The following is an 18,164-nucleotide window of genomic DNA, read 5'->3' as shown; positions in this document are numbered from 1 at the left end:
GAGCCATTGTGCCTTGAAAGGTGTAAAACCATTCAGCTTGATTGTATTTAAATATAAAGACATGTCTAATGCTTTTAAAGTGGCTGTTTCACAAGTCCTCTCTCTTATTAAAAGTCCAATGAACTCAATAAAAAAAGGCTCACTGTTAATTTACGGCGGCTGTGTGATTTCAAACCAACATGATGATGTAAGTGACATTATCAACACCAACCTTTGCCATTTTTCTCCTTTAGCCAACAAAAGGTGCCACCTTTATTGCCAGTCAAAGGAGACGAGTGATGTGGCCTACATGAAGCAGCTGGTGCACGATGGAACACGATGCTCTTACAAGGACGCCTACAGTATCTGTGTGCGAGGAGAATGCCTGGTAAGAATTGAGCCAATAAGAGATGGAAATGTAAAGCTACAGCAGATTCAGATATCTTAGGCATTTTAATGCGTATTGTTACGTTGCAACTACTGATGCAAAGTGTTGGATAGAATTGGTGCTACAAAAGATATATATGTGTATTTTAACTCACTCACTGCCATTGATGTAAAAATATGTCATTTCAAATCCAAACACACGCTGCCATTGACGTAAAAGTATGTCAATTGTGTTTTTCGACGGGGGTTGCTAGGAGATAGTGTGACTGAGTTCTCTCTTGAATATCAGGCTTGTACTATGATGTAGTGACCAGCTGGTGCCATGTAGGTGGCAGCAGTGCACCTTTGGATGAGGGATTAGGCATGATTATCACGATCGCTGGGGAGGGAGAAGTATCACGATCGCTGGGGAGGGAGAAGCCATGGACAAGGCAGAAACTTGCGCAACGAGGGAAGATTGTGAAGCTACCACCAGCTCACAACAGTTCACGCTCGACCAGAGCATGTGTGGAACTAAGTGGACTATTGAGAGTGTTGCGATTGTGAGAGAAAACAATCAACAAACCGGGGAAAGCGGTGACACTCGGCCTGGGGAGGAAGAAGTTGCTTGTGGGAAATGATGGGGAGAGACTTGGAGGAAGGCCAAAATACAGTAAGAAAACCATACAACTATTACTCAGATAGCAAAATAATAATAACATTGCCATCAAAAGCTTGGTCTCAGTGTTGTTTTTGTGGTTTTATAGAGGGAAACCAATGTTGAGGTTTCACTAAAGCAAAAAAATAGTTTCAAAGTCACTGACAGGTTTTCTCAAAAAAAGCTGTTTTTCTCAGCTTTTTGTCAGAGACTGAGAATTTGTGTGAAATTTGCCTCTATTGAACTGCTGATTACGGAAGAATAAAACAAGCTAAAAAGAAATATATTTTCTGATGAAGGTAGAGACTCTAATCTTTCAGAATCTGGTTTCAGATTTCAGGTGGTCATTGTATAAAATATTTTGTTGGTCTTTAAAAATCAGTCAAAATGCTCTGAAAATGGCTGGCAGTGAATGAGTTAAAATGTGCAGAGGTGTAAAGAGTACTGATATCTTCTTCTAAAGTAGAAATACAGTTACTTGATTGGAATTGTACTCGAGCACAAGCACAAGTAAGTCGTACATAAAATACTCAAGAACAAGTAAAAAGTAGCTCAATTAAATATTATTCAAAGTAAAAGTTACGAGTTACTTTCAACCCCAGCGTTTATTTTTGGTAATAGGTCTTGCCATGGTTCTCTTGCATACAGTAAACATCTCATGTATAAACTTAAAAAAGAAGAGACCAAATCTTGCACAATTAGAACTGAATTTATTTGCCAAAAAGGCATCTGTATAAAATAAATGTACAATTATTTTTTATATAAAATAAAAAAAAAGATTCTATGCAGTCTTTTGTGTAACTTCTGTCACATGTCCTATGTTATAATAATAATAAATATAATAATAATAATACATTTAATTTGTAAATCACTTTACATTTAGTAAGCTCAAAGTGCTACAGAGATAAGGGCACAGTAAAAGATAGTAATTCAACGGATAAAAGCAATAATAAAACAAACAGCGGATAAAATAATAAAACATAATGTAGCAGAAAGCTAATAAATGTCAGAAACAAATGGGAATTAAATGCTGTTTAGGCGCAGTGCATTACATTTAATGTGGTTGGACGGCTATGATGTGATGCATTTGATTGTTGTCTGGGCATTCCATTATTTGTAGATTCACAATGTCCGTTGATCATATTAAAACAAAAAATAATAATTTACTCAGTAGTGGTTGGGTGTAGAAATGTAACAAATTAGTTTACTTCTTTTTTTTAAACATAGCAAGTACAAGAAAATTACTGATTTAGAAATATACTCAAAAAAGTACAAGTACCCATAAAAGCAACTCAATATAAAAACATGAGTATGTGTAATTTGTTACTTTCACCTCTGAAAATATGCATGGTAAGTAATTCATATTTTCAAGTAAAATGTATTAAAATCCATAAAGTGCAAGTTGTAGGTTTATTTCCCTTATTTGAAAAGGACTTTGAACAGCTGCATCAGGCCGTTTCATTCAACCCAAAAAATTTCAACTTCATTTTGTAATCAAAGCATCTGCTGTGAGCTTTTGTTTTGGTTTATTCTCCAGCAGCTCAAAGGGATTCATGTGTGTGACACAAGTCAACAGAATATAATCCTGATAATGTTGTTCGAGTGCACTGAGGTAACCTTCAGCTTTCAGCTTTCCTACCACGGCCATATCCACACTACTATTAACATTGCTGAACTTTATAAAGTAAACATTACCTTAGTTTGTCAGTGATGTAAATTTCCACAAGTGTGCATTTAAAGTGCTTTCTTTGGATATGCAGTTTCTAAATTGCCTCTGATTACTACTACAGGGTTCGTGCGGATCCTTAATGAATCTAAAAATAAGGCCTTTATTGTCATTAAAATGTCTTAAATTAATTTTTCAAAAGCCTTACACAAGTATGATTCTTTCGTTTTTAAAAATATATGTAATTTATCGTAACATTGTGCAACCGACAGCGAAACCAACTACAAAACAGTGACGTGGTTGCTGCGGGACTCTATGCAGATGCGCGTCATGCTTGTAGCAACTTAAACAACATGGGGAACAGTGAACAAAGACTTTTCTTCATGGCTTTTATTTTTGTATTTTTGTTGTTGTTTTATAGATTTCTGGCTATTTTTGTAGTCATCTTGTGTGTTTTTGGAGTGATTTTGTTTATTTTAATCAGCTTTTTTTTTGTGTGTATTTTATTGGCATTTTGTGTGTTTTTGTGTGTTTACTTTGGGAGCCGCCAGTTGTACGTCTGTACTAGACCCTGGAAAAAAATTAACCTTAACCCTATGTGACTGATGTGGCTTTTTTCCCCTCAAATTTTGTTTGCAGTGAAGTTGGTCTTGAATTTAATTTTAAATGGCGTTAAAAAGTCTTGAATTAAATTTGACTGAAGCTGTAGGAACCCGGTACTGATAAAGTTTACATATAGAAGTCACTCAGCCAACCCTGCACATGCGGTACTTGAATAAGGATAAATACATCACTCGTAGCCGTTTACAGCTAAGAAACAAGAAATTCATCATCAAAATCTTCTTTAATTCCAACCAGAAGCAGTTTGAAAGTGTCTTAGTTACAGAAGATTTACATTTGGTTCTACACTATGTCTGTTAGCATCACATGCAAGATCATTTGAAGTGCGTAATAAAAGCAGTTTGTTTGGATGAGAGTAACTCGTAACTGACTGGTTGGATTGTTTTTGTTTTTTTTTTCCTAAAGAGTATTTCTGAGTTTAAAGAGAATTTCTTTTTCCAGAAAGTTGGCTGTGACAGAGAAATCGGCTCCACGAAAGTTGAGGACAGATGTGGGGTTTGTGGTGGGGACAACTCTCACTGCCGCACAGTGAAAGGAACCTTTACACGGACACCAAAGAAACCTGGTAAGAACACTTTACTGCCCTGTACGTACATTAACACACGTTACTCAAATATCATTACATGACGAGGATCAATCAGACGTTGAAATAGAATTTTAGGTACAAAATCAGCTCTGCACTACATGTGAACGACAAGTAATAAAAATGGTTTAAATGTTTGTTTTTTAAAAGTTACTTTTAAAAAATCTTGACATCATTAGGAAAAACGTGACTACCCATTATTACAGTGAAAGAATACTAATATACTAACTACTACTAACTACTACATGCATGTCATTTACAACTCGGTGCATATTTCAGTGCGTGTTGAATAGTTTGTCTTCTGTGGGAAATGAACACAAAAAAAAAACACAGCTTTTATTGTCACTTGGTTTCTAAATGCAAATGTTTCATTATAAACTAATGTGTTCAGGGCACATGATTTATGTTATCGGTGTTTACAACTGAAAGTTAATGTAATTGTTGGGCTGATGTTTGAGTGCTGCAATTCTGTGTTTTTCCAATATGCTGCTGATGTTTAATAATGGGAATTCATCAAATCCCAGTAGTTTTGTCACTTTTGAAAACAGTTTTACAAGTTCTTAATGTGTTTTTATTGTTGAGTGTTGCTCCAATATCCACAAGAATGTCAACAATAGCACTTTTAATCTCAATAGGCACGACTCTTAGAGCGTTTGACAATTTGATCGTGTATGGGGTCTCGTTGTTTCCATGGCAGCCCTGTGTGCTTCTTATTTGGCCTCGATGCTCCCTTGCGCTATCAGGGAGGAAGTTGCAATCCCGCCCATGGCACTGTCTGCCTGTCTCCTCAATTCCCATCTTACCACACAGTGTCGTCATGCAAGTGTCAGCACTTTGTTCCATTCCTCTGAGCTTTGTAGGATTGGATGGTGATGATCACAGGGTTCTGATGAAACACTGAGTGCAATATCTTTGCACATTTTCTATTGGGGTTTGACCATCCACCAAGGACAGAACTCAGGTCCGCATTCAGCTTTGATTTTTCTTGCAGGTTAAAAACAAAAGGGAAAAGATGATTGTCTTTGTTTTTAACATTTAAGTTCAGACATTTGGTTTCATTTGAGTTATTTAAAGTTACTGGAGACAAAAAGTCTTTATAATAAAGACATAGAGTAGGCCTCGGATCAATAAATCAAAAGTGTTTTTGATCTCCACTGTAAATACTCAGTCAATTCACATTCTCTAAAAAAAATGTGTGCATTGCATTGTGGGATGTGGAGTTCTGGAGACGGATGCATAGACGTGTTTTTACTTCATTCTTACCATGATTTCTAGGGTTTCTTTGCCAGACAAATGGAACAGTGACTATTTTTCTTCTAATTTGTTCCCAGTATTCCCTTTGATATCACCTCACTCCTGCTCAACATTAAATTTTAACCAGATTTGGATTTTTCCATGTAAGCCCCAAGATAAACAATGTTTTGCTGCAACCAGAAATATGTTGGGAAGTCACTTTGGCAGCATTTTTTTGGGGGCTAACACAAGAAATCCCGGTAAGAATGAAGTAAAAAGACTTCTATACATCCGTCTATGGAACTCTATATCCCACAATTCATAGCGCCAAACATTTTTGATATGTCAACAAACTAAATGTTTACAGTGAATATTAAAACCTACTTTCCAGCGTCACTGTTAACCTAATAAATAATCAATAGAAAATGATCGTCTTTTTTTTTCCTTCTTTGTTTGTAAAGGCGTCCTGGTTTTACAAAAAAAACTAAAAAAAAAAAAAACATCCTACTAATCATATCAAAGCCATAGCAGCATTTGTCGAGTTTGGTGTTGATCAAAGGCAGCACATCAGGGTACAACTTCCTACCATCTGTGTAACAGGCTGTTACCTAAAGCTAGGGACTGTGATTATTATCCATACTGTGGGACTGGACAGCTTCAAAGGGATGTGATGACCAAGCTGGCACAGAACGGTGGGAACCAAAGGAGGTGTCTGGATATAGATACGTCAAGAAAGATTTCATCAAAGTCATGTCATCAAGCTTTTAGTGGAGATAGGGGGATTTATTCACAAAAATAAGGGTTACAGAATCCAGTTTTTGACTGAACATTATGGATTCTGAACTCTATTTCTGTTATCAAAAAGGAGAAAAAGACAAGAAGTAGGGAATTTAGTTTTTACAACAGCAATAAAAACATTTAGAAATAAGGCGTAAAGAAAAAATCTATAATCACAACAGTAAAAAGTCAATATATAAACAAAAGCAATATCTGTATTAGTTGATCACTACAATAATTTAAGGCTGTGCATGTACTATTTGTAGGAAAAAGTGTTTTTTCCAGTTGTTTAGATCACTGGTTCCCAACCTTTCTTGTCTTGTGTACCCCTTGAGCCTTTTTGTCATACTATGAGTACCCCCTCACTCAGCCGTGTTCACGATTCTCCAAAAGTAGAACATAACACAACTGAATATTTAATGCAAGTCATTTTATTTCATCTTCTTAAATTAAACAATTAATTTTCAGGCTTTATCTTCTTATTTAACTCGAATTATACATAAAATGATGTTGCCTTCAAGGCAATAAAAATGATAAATATAAGAAATAATATTATAGTAAACGTTTGTATTATTAATATTGATATATTATGATTGTAGCGTTATTAAAGAAAAATAAAAAAGTTTAAATTAGAAAAAAATAAGAATAAATAAAAAAAAAAACAAGTAAATACAAAACAAATAATTAACCTGCCTGTGTTATATATAACTTTTATGACATTTACTACAAAGGGAGATTCTTTGACTATGTCCCCTTTAAACAGGCATTTAAACTTTAAAAACAAGTCATAGCGCACACGTACCATTTTATTGACAGACTTATGAAATTATTATCTTGGAAATGAATTCTTAATTTTTTTACCCCTGGTTCTGAAACACTGGTTTAGATCAATGGAAACCAAACACTTATACTTTATGGATACGGTGATCAAACTGAAAACCACTGCACAGCTAAATCTGACCAATTTACAACTTAAACACTCATAAATATTGTGTTTTACATCCGATTGCCTAAGGCCTTATGAAATCTTTCACATGCATAAAAGTGATAATCACTAATTTCATTAAATTTTGAGTGATTTAGTCAACCATGTTGTGTTCCTGTTCAAGAGTGACCGCCATAAAAAAAAATGATGGGTATCTAGATTATATTCTCACATGAGATGAGTACACACACACACACACACGCACACACACACACACACACACACACACACACACACACACACACACACACCCACACACACACACACACACACACACACACACACACACACACACTTAATTCTGTTAAAGACGTAATTTGTTTCTGAAATCACGCACACACACATTTAGTGAGGACACATCTCTTTTGCTTGCTTATGTACCAATCCTCTGCTGTGAACCTCCCTGATGAAACAAAGTATCACATCTTCTCACAGACTAGACAGGTGTTTGTAAAGCCATCTCCTTCCTGTGATCGTGTGCCTACACTTGAACCACACCTTCCAGACCAATCGATGCATCACATCTTCATCGTCACACAGATGTCTAAAATACAGCTTGGTGTTTGGCTTGCACTCTTCTTACTTTAAACACAATAAGTAGACGATTGCCCTGGTGGTTTTCTGTCAGAGAGGCTGTGGACCACATTTTAAAACAAGAAGAATAGATAGAGGAGGATGGTGAGGCTGAGCCAGGGTGGACTGGCCATTTGGCCATCTGAGCCCTTTCCGTTCTGCTACATTTCTTTTTCTTTCTTTTTTTATTTATTTTTTTCTTGACGAGCGAGTGGAGGCAGACATGGTGACAGGTGGCCAAAATGGTCCAGAAGTGGCAAAGATGTGGCAAGAACAGACTAAAATGGGCCAAAAGCAGTCAAGAGTGGCCAAGAATGGGTAAATAAACAGGAACCAGGTGGTATGTATTGGCAAAGGGTAGCTGAAATGGGCAAAATGTGGCCAAGAGTAATGATACACGGCAAAATGTGGCAAATAATAGTGAGCAAGTGATATTTATTGGACAAATGTTAGCTTATTGGGATAAAAAGTGGCCAATAAAATTTTAAGAACAAAATATGGATAAAAGCGTTAAGAAGGACTTGCAAAAATGGACAAAAAATAGGGAAAATAAGGATATTTATTGGCAAAAGGATCTAAAGTCTGAAAAAAGTGTCAGAACTTTTTTTTTAAAAGGGGCTAAAATGGGACAAAGGAAGTTGCAAAATCGCCAAAGGAAATAGAAAGTTCCCCCTTTTAAGGTTTTCTAGGGGAATAATAATGAAAATTAAGACATGAAGAGCCACATGTTGAGCATCACTGACTTAATATCGGCTTCTACGTGGTGTCTGCTGATAATGTAGTGAGCTGGTCTGGATAGAAAATGCCAGTGCTGAAATGTCCCAGTCGACCCCTGCCAGAGTCCATTTTAGAAATGATACTGGAGATGAAAAACCTGGAGGCGAGCCCTGTGCTTAGGGACACCTGGAGAGAATTAGACCTGGTAGACCTCCAAGCATACTTTACATTAGTCTGTTGATTCTCGTATATCAGTCAAACAATGATGCTACTAAAAATCTGTGGGATGCAGAGTCAGGCAGGCCAATTCAGGACAACAGTTTTAAAGTATTTTCTTTCAATAATTATTTGATTTCATAAGAGATACACGCTGGCAAAATGATAAACTGGCTGAATTCACAAACACACACACAGGCACAGACACACACACTTTCATTTCTTTTTTACATTACATGTTAATTTTGGATTACATTAACACTGCAGTTATTCATGTCAACCACTACTCTGAGACATTGTCCACATCTTAAAAAAGGCTCAAATACCCTACAAATACAAATTATTGATGATTTTTGTTTTAATTTAAGCAGTTAAACAGAATAGTCAAATTTTGACCTGGAACACTATGGATGGGGGTGAAGACGACAGGAGGGCGAGTAGATGCAATCAATTTTAATTTCAATTTTATTACAAGTTAAGAATTTGTCTCCAAATTTAAGGCAGAAAAGAGAAGCAAATTTCTGCCTTTGAGGATTGCAAAGGTATCACTTAAGCTCCAATAATATAGATGCTAATGCGAGCATTGATATGTAACAATTGCACACATTTAGGTCGTACATCCTGCTATTACTAGTTTGCATTGTGTTTATAAATGGCAACCATAAAAGTGACTGGTAGAATAAGGTTATCATCCTTCTTTTAATTATCCCCCATGATAATAAAATAAATATGGTACACGCTTTCAGTTTGTCAATATAACAGGTGTGTTAAATTCTGACAGTGGGATTCACCAGTATTTGGGCGACCTGAGTTTGTCTGCTAAAACAAGCCTTAGAAATCTTGGCATTATCTTTGACAAAGCAATGTCATTAGAGCACCACTCTAAACTGCTGACAAGGAACTGTTTTTACCAACTGAGGAAAATCTCTAAACTACGTTCACTTGTGTCCAGAGATGATATTGAGATGATTATCCACGCCTTTGTGTCTTCCCGTTTAGACTATTCTAACAGCTTATTTTCTTGTCTAAACAAAAAGGCGCTGTCTCGTCTTCAGCAGGTACAAAACTCTGCGGCGAGGTTACTGACTCGCACAAACAGAAGGGCCCATATTACTCCCATTCTAAAAGCCCTTCATTGGTTCCCAGTCACTTTTCGTTTCAATTTTAAAATTCTGGTGCTGACCTTCAGAGCCTTGCATGGTCAGGCTCCCTCCTACATTAGAGACTTGTTGTGTCCTTATACCCCCTCCCGGAGGCTGAGGTCTCAGGATCAGAACCTGCTCATGGTCCCCCGTACCCGTTACAAGACCAGAGGAGATCGCTCCTTCCAGGCGGTCGCGCCAACGCTCTGGAACGATCTTCCGTTTTCCTTGCGTTTGCTTGATTCCGTTGATGCTTTTAAGAGCCAACTGAAAACCTATTTGTTTCAGAAAGCATTTTAAATTCCAGTGATAAAGGGTTGTTTTATGACCATCATATTCTTGTGACTGTAACTGTAATTTGTATTGTATTGTATGCACTGTATGTATTGTGAAGCACTTTGTGACTTCTGTCTGTAAAAGGTGCTATATAAATAAATATTACTTACTTACTTACTTACTTACAGTCAAAGGTTAATATCACCTCTCCTAATAATAATAATGTTAATATTGAACACTAATTTGGTAATTTCACAGAGGCAACCTTCTTTAGGTTTATATTTTTTTTCCCAAAATACTTCAAAAGAAAGCAAAAATATTAGCTGTAACTTCATGTTTTTCTTTTTTCTTTACACAGAGCTCTGGAGCTCTGCAGACTACCAGTCCGTCGTATAAATACAGGCATCACATCTACTCCTAGACTTTAGGTAACATCACGTATAAGTTTTTGGCCTTTGGGAAGTAACTAAAGTATCTGCAAAAAAGCCCATACTTTCCCTGAAAACACAAACTCCACAAAAAAAGGATCCAGGTGTCTTAGACTTTCTTGCTGTAAGGCAGAATTTAGAACCACTACTTGACTGTGCTGCTTTAAAAGTCATTCATTGACGTTTTACTGAAGGATAACAATACTAACATGCCACTAAAAGCAGAGCCTGTCAAAAGCAAGGGTGGTTTTTCTCTCCTTTGTAAAGCGCTCTATAAAATTCATGTATTATAATTATTATTATTAGTATACAGCCAGCCCGTGTAAGGATTTACAGTGTTCTGAATGTCATCAGCCCCCTTGTTTTTTTAACATCCTATGCTCATTCTAACCACTCACCTCTTTTAACAGGAAAACAGTTAAGCAAGAGAGCCCAAAAAGAAATCCCTTTGCTGGAAAACGCAATATGCAAGTATCCAGTGTTACTAATTGTGTCCTTTCTTCTCACACATGTCTCTATCCAGCCTGTAGAGCAGATGGATTGCTAAGTCAATAGAGATGCTAAAGACCGATGCTTTAGTTGGTACTAATTAATAGTAACGGCTAACAGCAACTCAAATGTGATCTTTTTATGCCATCGTATTTGTGCAAGCTGTCTCACAGCCTAACGAACTAACCTCAACAAGCCCACACACTTTTGGAAGCACGTTGCCTTCATTAAATGCTGAAGAGGACTTTTCATGCAAATTTCTGTGGTGGTGTTTTTACTAATTTTCCAGGTCATCATAAGGACACGTTCCGTTTCACTGATGAGCAAAAATACGCCTTTTGAACGTGTTCTTCTTCAGCCTCTTGGCTCACTATCAATCTGAAAAAACCTAGAGTTTTTTTTTGTGTTTTTTTACTCCTGCTTTATCAACACTGAACAGACGGCACGTGTTGTTATTAGTCCACCTACCAAAATACCTTTAACTTAGAGGCATGGGACCTCATATGGTATACTGTGGTACAGTATGTGACTTCTGTTAGCAAAATGTCCGGTAACACTTTACAATAAGGGTTCCTTAATTCACGTTAGTTCATGCATTAATAGGCATTAACCGAAGAATGAATTAAAATAGTAAGCATTAATAAAAGTTACATCATTGAATCAGTTGTCCTTACATATGCCTAATTAATATGTATGAATAGTTATTAGTAAAACTTAATAACGTCTCTACTAATCATTTACTTCTGGTGTTCATTAAGTAAGGTGTTACGTAACCGTGCAGACCGTTATTGTAAAGTGTAACACATGTATATCCTAAGTAACACATAAGCTTAACCACTATTAGTTCAAATTTAGTTGAAGGAAAGCAAATAAAGAATTTTACACATTTTATTTTAAACAGAATAAAACCTCTTCACTAGAGGAGAGCTTTGAACAAACATGCTTAATAATGCATCCACTAATGTAAATAAGGGACCCTTATTATAAAGTGTTACCAAATATCAATTTAAGTTTCATTGCTTACTATGTCATGATTTAATAAATCAGATGAGGCAAATATGAACACCCATTTTATTATTACTACTATTATATTATTTATTAGCTTTGAGGTCCAGCAACGGCACCCTGAGTATTTGCTGGTATGTTGCTCCATATACATCAAATTATTGCCCTGTCAATGTAGAAGCAGTCTTTCAAAATATCTGCATAGATTTTTGTAAAGGTTTTTGTAATTAGACGACGCCACTTTGCAATCATTGCCTTCTTATTTCACAGAAAAATAGCAGTTTGATGGCCCATCTAAGTTGTATTTTTTTGCCACACAATTTTTCTGAATCTGTCAAAAGAGTAGAAAACACTCAAATTGGCCAAAAATGTGCATGACTCAGACTTTTCTGCATAGAGGCTCTATTGTCACATAACAAAAAAAAAGTTCCTCATCGCTGTCAGTCCACAGGGAGAACCCTGTTCTGGTCCGTTGTGCTCATTATTCACTTTTTGGTTATTTCCATGAATTTTATGCACACGCAACTGGTTTTTGGTGAATTCTTGTTTTGCTGCTACAGCACCTCATACTGTACAAACATGGGGGTTTTACTATACACCTGACATTTTGGGTCATTTTTTCCGTTGCTTTTTATGACACATGGATTTTATGAACAATCTAGTGAGGTCAAGATTTTGTTTTTATTATTATTAACTATATTGATCTTACAAAGCTTTTTTTTTTCCCTTACATGTCTATGATGTCATTAATGTATTGTGTTCAAACCAACAATATTTTTATTGAACTTTTGCCCCCCCCCCCCTGTCCTGGCTGCTTCAAACAGGCTTCAAACACTGCCTAAACTGCCAAAAAACTATGCAAATCATCACTGACTCCTAAATACGGAGCCACCAGTCTATTGTTTAAACCACACGCTGCTTGCGTGTGACGTCATCACAAATTTGCAACATAAGAGGAACCGACAAGCGGAATTGACAGGCAAGCAAATGACGATTCCTAGGAATTTGAATACTGAGGAATCGTACTCAGAAAGAACCGGTTTCCGATTCCCATCCCTAGCGACTAGAAATCCACACCGTTAAAATAAAATGCTCGAACACATCACAAACACCTTGTTTTCATCTATCTTCTATAACCACTAATGCTATTCTAGATTATAAACACCACAGGGAATCTCATTTTACTTCCAATAGAATGGTAGATGGGCTTGATGTATTTAGTGCTTTAATTAACACCAATGTAGTCCCAAAGCACTTCATATCAGCACATTCAACCATTCACACTTACTGTCACACACCGTTGGGACGTAGCAACCATTTTTTTTTTTATTTCAGTGACCTTTTTTCGAATTCTTAGTTCTGATTGCTTCTTTTACTGTGATTTGAATATTATATCGCTGTGTATATGCTCCATTACCCGCAGCATGAAAGACTAACACAGTGATTCTTAACCTTATTGGAAGTAGTGAACCCAGCAAGCTTCATCAGTGCATTCACCGAACCTTTCGTAATTGGAAAAACTAAATATGATTTCTTCAAAACATGGGTTTATAATTTATTTGAACACACACACACACACACACACACACACACACGAAAGCCTGGGCTGATTTTTTTGCTTTGTTCAAAAAATCTTTATTTTTTTATTTTTTCTATAAAAGAATATCTAAAAATGAAATGTAATATTGTTATCATAATTTATCTTTTAACAAACTAAATTATAATGGAAATGTATTTTGTGTAACACCTTTTTACTGTGTGTCTCAAACCCTGTTGAACCCCTGAAACGGCTGACTCATCGGACCCCTGGGGTTTGATTTAACCCAGGTTAAGAACCACTGCACTAACATCTCCTTTGACCTCCTGTGTTTTACATCCATATTCCCCTCAGCTCCGTCTGTGCGTCTGAGCTGGAGCACCTGGAGCTGGGGTGTCAAACTCATTGTGGTTCAGGGGCCAAATACGGACCAGTCTGATCTCAAGTGGGCCTCAGATTATAGCCTGGGAAATCATTCATGTGGCCTTGTTTGCATTTTTCACGTATAAACGATATGTAAAGTATATAAGGCATCTACAATATCAAAGTGATATTCACCATCTTTAGATTTCTAATTTGTATTTACTTTGGTGAAATTTAGTTGAATAATTTGACGAAAAGTGCGGTAAAAATTTAGATTTTTTTTCGACAGTTTTTTAATTAAAAATGACTGTGATCATGTGATATAAGTACTGGAGAACTGTGAGCCCCTGTTAATGTACTGTAGAGTTTCATTGAAACTACTTAAAAGAGCTGGGATATTTACAACTGCGTCTGTTGGTAATTTACACTATGATTATTGGATGTTGTCAAGGGCCGAATTTGGCCCCTGGGACTTGAGTTTAACACACGTCTCCTAAAGTGTTGGACCTGTCTTTCAAATCCATTGACAAGTAATTACTTAACTACTCTCCATTTAGTCTGAACAACTCATCCAATTACAAATGTAGCTTCAATCATGTCATTGTTCTTTTCCTTTTTCATTTTACAAATGCTCTTGTCCGTGGAGAACTATTAATGATGAAAAGGAGAATTAAGAAAAAAAAAAACTTCACTGACTGCCTTATTTTCTTTTCAAGGGAAGATCAGAGGAGCGTTTTCTTTGCCCAAAGGAGCTCGAAATGTGTTTTTAAATGAGACTGAAGACTCTAGAAATGTACTTGGTGAGTTATCAAAGGTTTGTAGGAGGTGGACATCCCAGTGAGGCGGTGACTTTACTGGTCTGTAGTTTTAGAAATCTGCCAATAATCCCTTTTTTTGAAACGTAGCTGATATGTTTTCATTCACATCCTTTGGGCACACGTTAAAATAAACCTGAAAGTCACACATTTGTGAGAGATTTTGATGTGAATGGAACATGGCAGCCAGTTTCCACCCATCATTTTTCTACAGGCTCCTACATCACTAAGAGGAGAGCTGATGTAACTTTCTCTTTAGAGTAAAGTCACCGAAACATGGTAAACATCTGAGATGTCCACACCTGCAAATAGAATCCCCCGATTTCTCCTTAACTCAGCTCTTTCTGTTTTATGTACTTTCTTCTCCACAACCCCCGACTCTGCTCTCCTCTGACTCCCGCTGCTGCAAACTTGGCAAAGATTACCTTAAGATGTTTCTCATTCCACCTGGAGCCAGACATGTGAATATCCAAGAACACGAGGCCTCCCCTCAAATTCTTGGTAAGTGTGACAAACCATGAACACGTGTGATACCAGGGAATGCCTCGGAGTCTTTCCTTTTAAAGACTAATGGCAAAATATTCTGATTGCCTTTCAGGCTGAAAGAATTAGTCGTCATGATTGTTTGATTGCTGCCACCGTCTCATTCACAGAAATCAAACCTTGTTTTTTTTTTCCTTCTGTCTGAATTTTTGAAAAGTAAAAATAAAGCCAAAAAAAAAGGAAAAGATGTTATTCATCAACAGATTAGCCCAATTTACATTGCACTTTTGTGCCTGTTGGTAAAATTTTAGTGACTTTCCAATCAGAATCAAGTTCTTGGGATTTATTTATTTATTTATTTATTTATTTATTTGACACGGACAATGCAATTCAACATACCGCAGCTGATGTGATGCACATAGAGCAGGGGTCTGCAACCTGTGACTCTGGAGCCTCATGTGGCTCTTTGACTCTTTTGCAATGGTGATCCCTGTAGCTTTAAAAAAAATATATATATATATATTAAAATAATGAAATGTTATTTTTCACAGATGGTATTGCTGATTAATGACATTAACTTCAAATAAAATTATGATAACTATTTGTTAACCTAAAAATAAATCACATTGTGCAATAACTTTGCCACCTTCCTACTTCACCTCCTGCAACATCTACAGACCTTCATCTTTCCTGCACCTGTGGCTAACCTTAAGTTTTAAATAAACTAATAAAAAAAAAAAACATTCTGGAAGAAAATAGAGATTTTATTTGTGTGGGGAAAGATTTATTTAATTGCCAACTTGGTGCCTTAATATGTATGCTTGATATGTTGCAAGAAATTAGCAATTAGCATGTTTTGACTGACATGATCATGTGTTACCAAATTCAAGTTATTTTTGTAGCCCTCCAAATCCATTAACTCATAAACTCTTCAATATTATTTTAACTGTATAGAATTTATACATTGTATTGTCTTCATTGAGAAGGTATTTTTTCAGCTCCGAAAGGACTTTAATCCAGGCGAGATTAGGCGAAACGGCTCTTTTGAGAGTAAAGGTTGCAGACCCCTGTCATAGAGCATGTAGCTAATGCCAGTTCACAACTCCTGTCCTGGTTGGGCCTTTCTACACTACAGTGAAATACAGTCAAAACAATAAAACGTACCCACCCACAATACAAAGATTATAAAACCATTCACATACACACACAGCTATTTACAAATGGGTACAATTTAGATTTTCTTTCAGCAAAGACTTAAGCCTACACATGAACGTTTTGGTTTTATACTTGCGTCAAAACCATTTAGTCAATCATCCAACTTTATTCGTGAAGGTTTCCGGTTCGTGGCTGCCCTGCGGGGCGTGTATACATGTCCTATACTATATGTGTTGTACCGAGTGAATCGACTGAAAGGGAACGAAATGTTATGTCTATAACTTCTGTTCCCTGAAGAAGAGGAACGAGGTACAACACTTCTTTGCCCCGCTACACAGCTGGGCTCGGTGAAGAGCGGCTACTGAACTGAACGATGACTGCGATGAGGGCGTATTTATGAGGCAGGCGGAGCCTCGCTTATGTCATCACAGATCATCTGCCTTAAAAGGCGTGATTAGAGGTTTTCTTCAGTAGGCCACGCGGGGGCGTGATATCCCATACTATGTGTTGTACCTCGTTCCTCTCCTTCAGGGAACAGAAGTTAAAGACATAACATTTTGTTTTTAGCTCTCTAAATAACTTGATATTTCAACAATAACAGAGTACTGATATATCCTATTCAAGTCAAAGTACTGTTACTTGATTGAAATTGTACTCAAGCACAAGTAAGTCATATATAAAATACTCAAGTACAAGTAAAAAGTAGCTCATGTAGATAGTACTCAAAGTAAAAGTTACTAGTTACTTTCACCCCCCACGTTTATTTTTGGTAATAAATCTTGCTACAGTTCCCTTGCATACCGTAAACATGTATAAGCTTAAAAAGGAAGAGACCAAATCGTGCACAATTGGAACTCATTTTATTTTCCACAAAGTCATCTGTATAAAATAAGGATAATAAGAATATTTTTTTTTAAATAAAATAACACCAATTAATTCAATTCAAAAATAATAATAAAAAAAAAAATATTCTTCGGCTCTAAGTATAGCTACATTTATTAACTCTAAAACTGAGAAAATAACAGACATTCAATGCTGTTTTGGTGCCGTACATTACGTTTAATCTGGTCGGTCGGCTATGATGTGATGCGTTTAAATGTTGTCTGTTCATTTCATTTTTTGTCGTTTCACAATGTCCGATGATCATTTTAAAATGAAAAAAGAATAATTTACTCGGTAACGGTTTGGTGTGGAAAAGTAATGAATTACTTTATTTCTGTTGAAACATACATAATTACAATTAAAATTACTGATTTAGAAATACATCCATAAAAGCAAATCAATTACAGTAACGTGAGTTCTTGTAATTCGTTACTTTCACCTTTAAATAATAAGATCTTTTTCTCTGCTTTTACACTTTGGACCTTAATGTGGAGCAAAAATGCTATATGTTACCTTTTATATAATAAGATAAATATGACCAAATTACAAATAGGACCTGGATGACTTCATGGCCTCTGATCAGATAAGGCCTTGTGCACTTCATTTTGGCATGAACCCCAAGTTGGGAACCATGGGTCTAGGCGAGCACTGTGTTTTGGAACAGGTTATAATGTCTCAGGCAGGCTTAATTAACCCCAAAGCACTTTCTTCTTCAAAATAACAACTTTGCTGAAATTGCCTTATTAGCATCCCATAGCATCAATGAATCGCTGAACCCACACTAATTAATTCAAAAAGTTTGATAAGTTTATGATGAGATTAAAAAAAGTATTTTTTGCTGATTTCAGCCATGGATAAACAAACCCTGTGAACAAAGTTTTCAAATGACAGCTGTGTCAGTTGATGAAAGACATGAAAAATCGAGTTAATAATCTTTTTTCCCTGTGACATGAGAAGCCTGAGGAAAGCATCATTTATTATGCAAGTCCTGGACCTCCATCAGTCACCCAAGATTGAGCAGATGTGCTTTGTAAAAGCTCAGTAAGATTAGCATTTTTTCTAAAAGTTATTCATCCTGTAAACTTACGAAGCGTTAATTATATATAACTGTAAAATCATTGTTCTAAAACTGAAAAGAATAACAACAGATGAAAGGGAATCTTTGTAGCAAGAAAGAATGTTTCATGTCTAAAAAGTTGTAAAACAACTGCATGA

At 36.3% G+C, this 18,164-nt stretch overlaps 1 protein-coding gene across 1 annotated transcript in view; it reads left to right on the top strand.

Moving 5' to 3' along the window:
- adamts3 (ADAM metallopeptidase with thrombospondin type 1 motif, 3) overlaps positions 1-18,164 on the top strand; it is a 208,010-nt gene that overhangs the window by 152,848 nt on the left and 36,998 nt on the right. Inside the window, exons 14-17 of the mRNA XM_028457181.1 lie at positions 234-367; positions 3,732-3,855; positions 14,331-14,414; positions 14,850-14,930. Coding sequence (XP_028312982.1) covers positions 234-367; positions 3,732-3,855; positions 14,331-14,414; positions 14,850-14,930 — 423 coding nt within the window. The remainder of the gene's footprint in view (positions 1-233; positions 368-3,731; positions 3,856-14,330; positions 14,415-14,849; positions 14,931-18,164) is intronic.

The sequence above is a fragment of the Gouania willdenowi genome, chromosome 9, assembly GCF_900634775.1.
Source record: "Gouania willdenowi chromosome 9, fGouWil2.1, whole genome shotgun sequence".
NCBI classification, from domain to species: Eukaryota; Metazoa; Chordata; class Actinopteri; order Blenniiformes; family Gobiesocidae; genus Gouania; species Gouania willdenowi.
The sequence above is the reverse complement of the archived record's forward strand: the minus strand, read 5'-3'. Positions and strand labels throughout refer to the sequence as shown.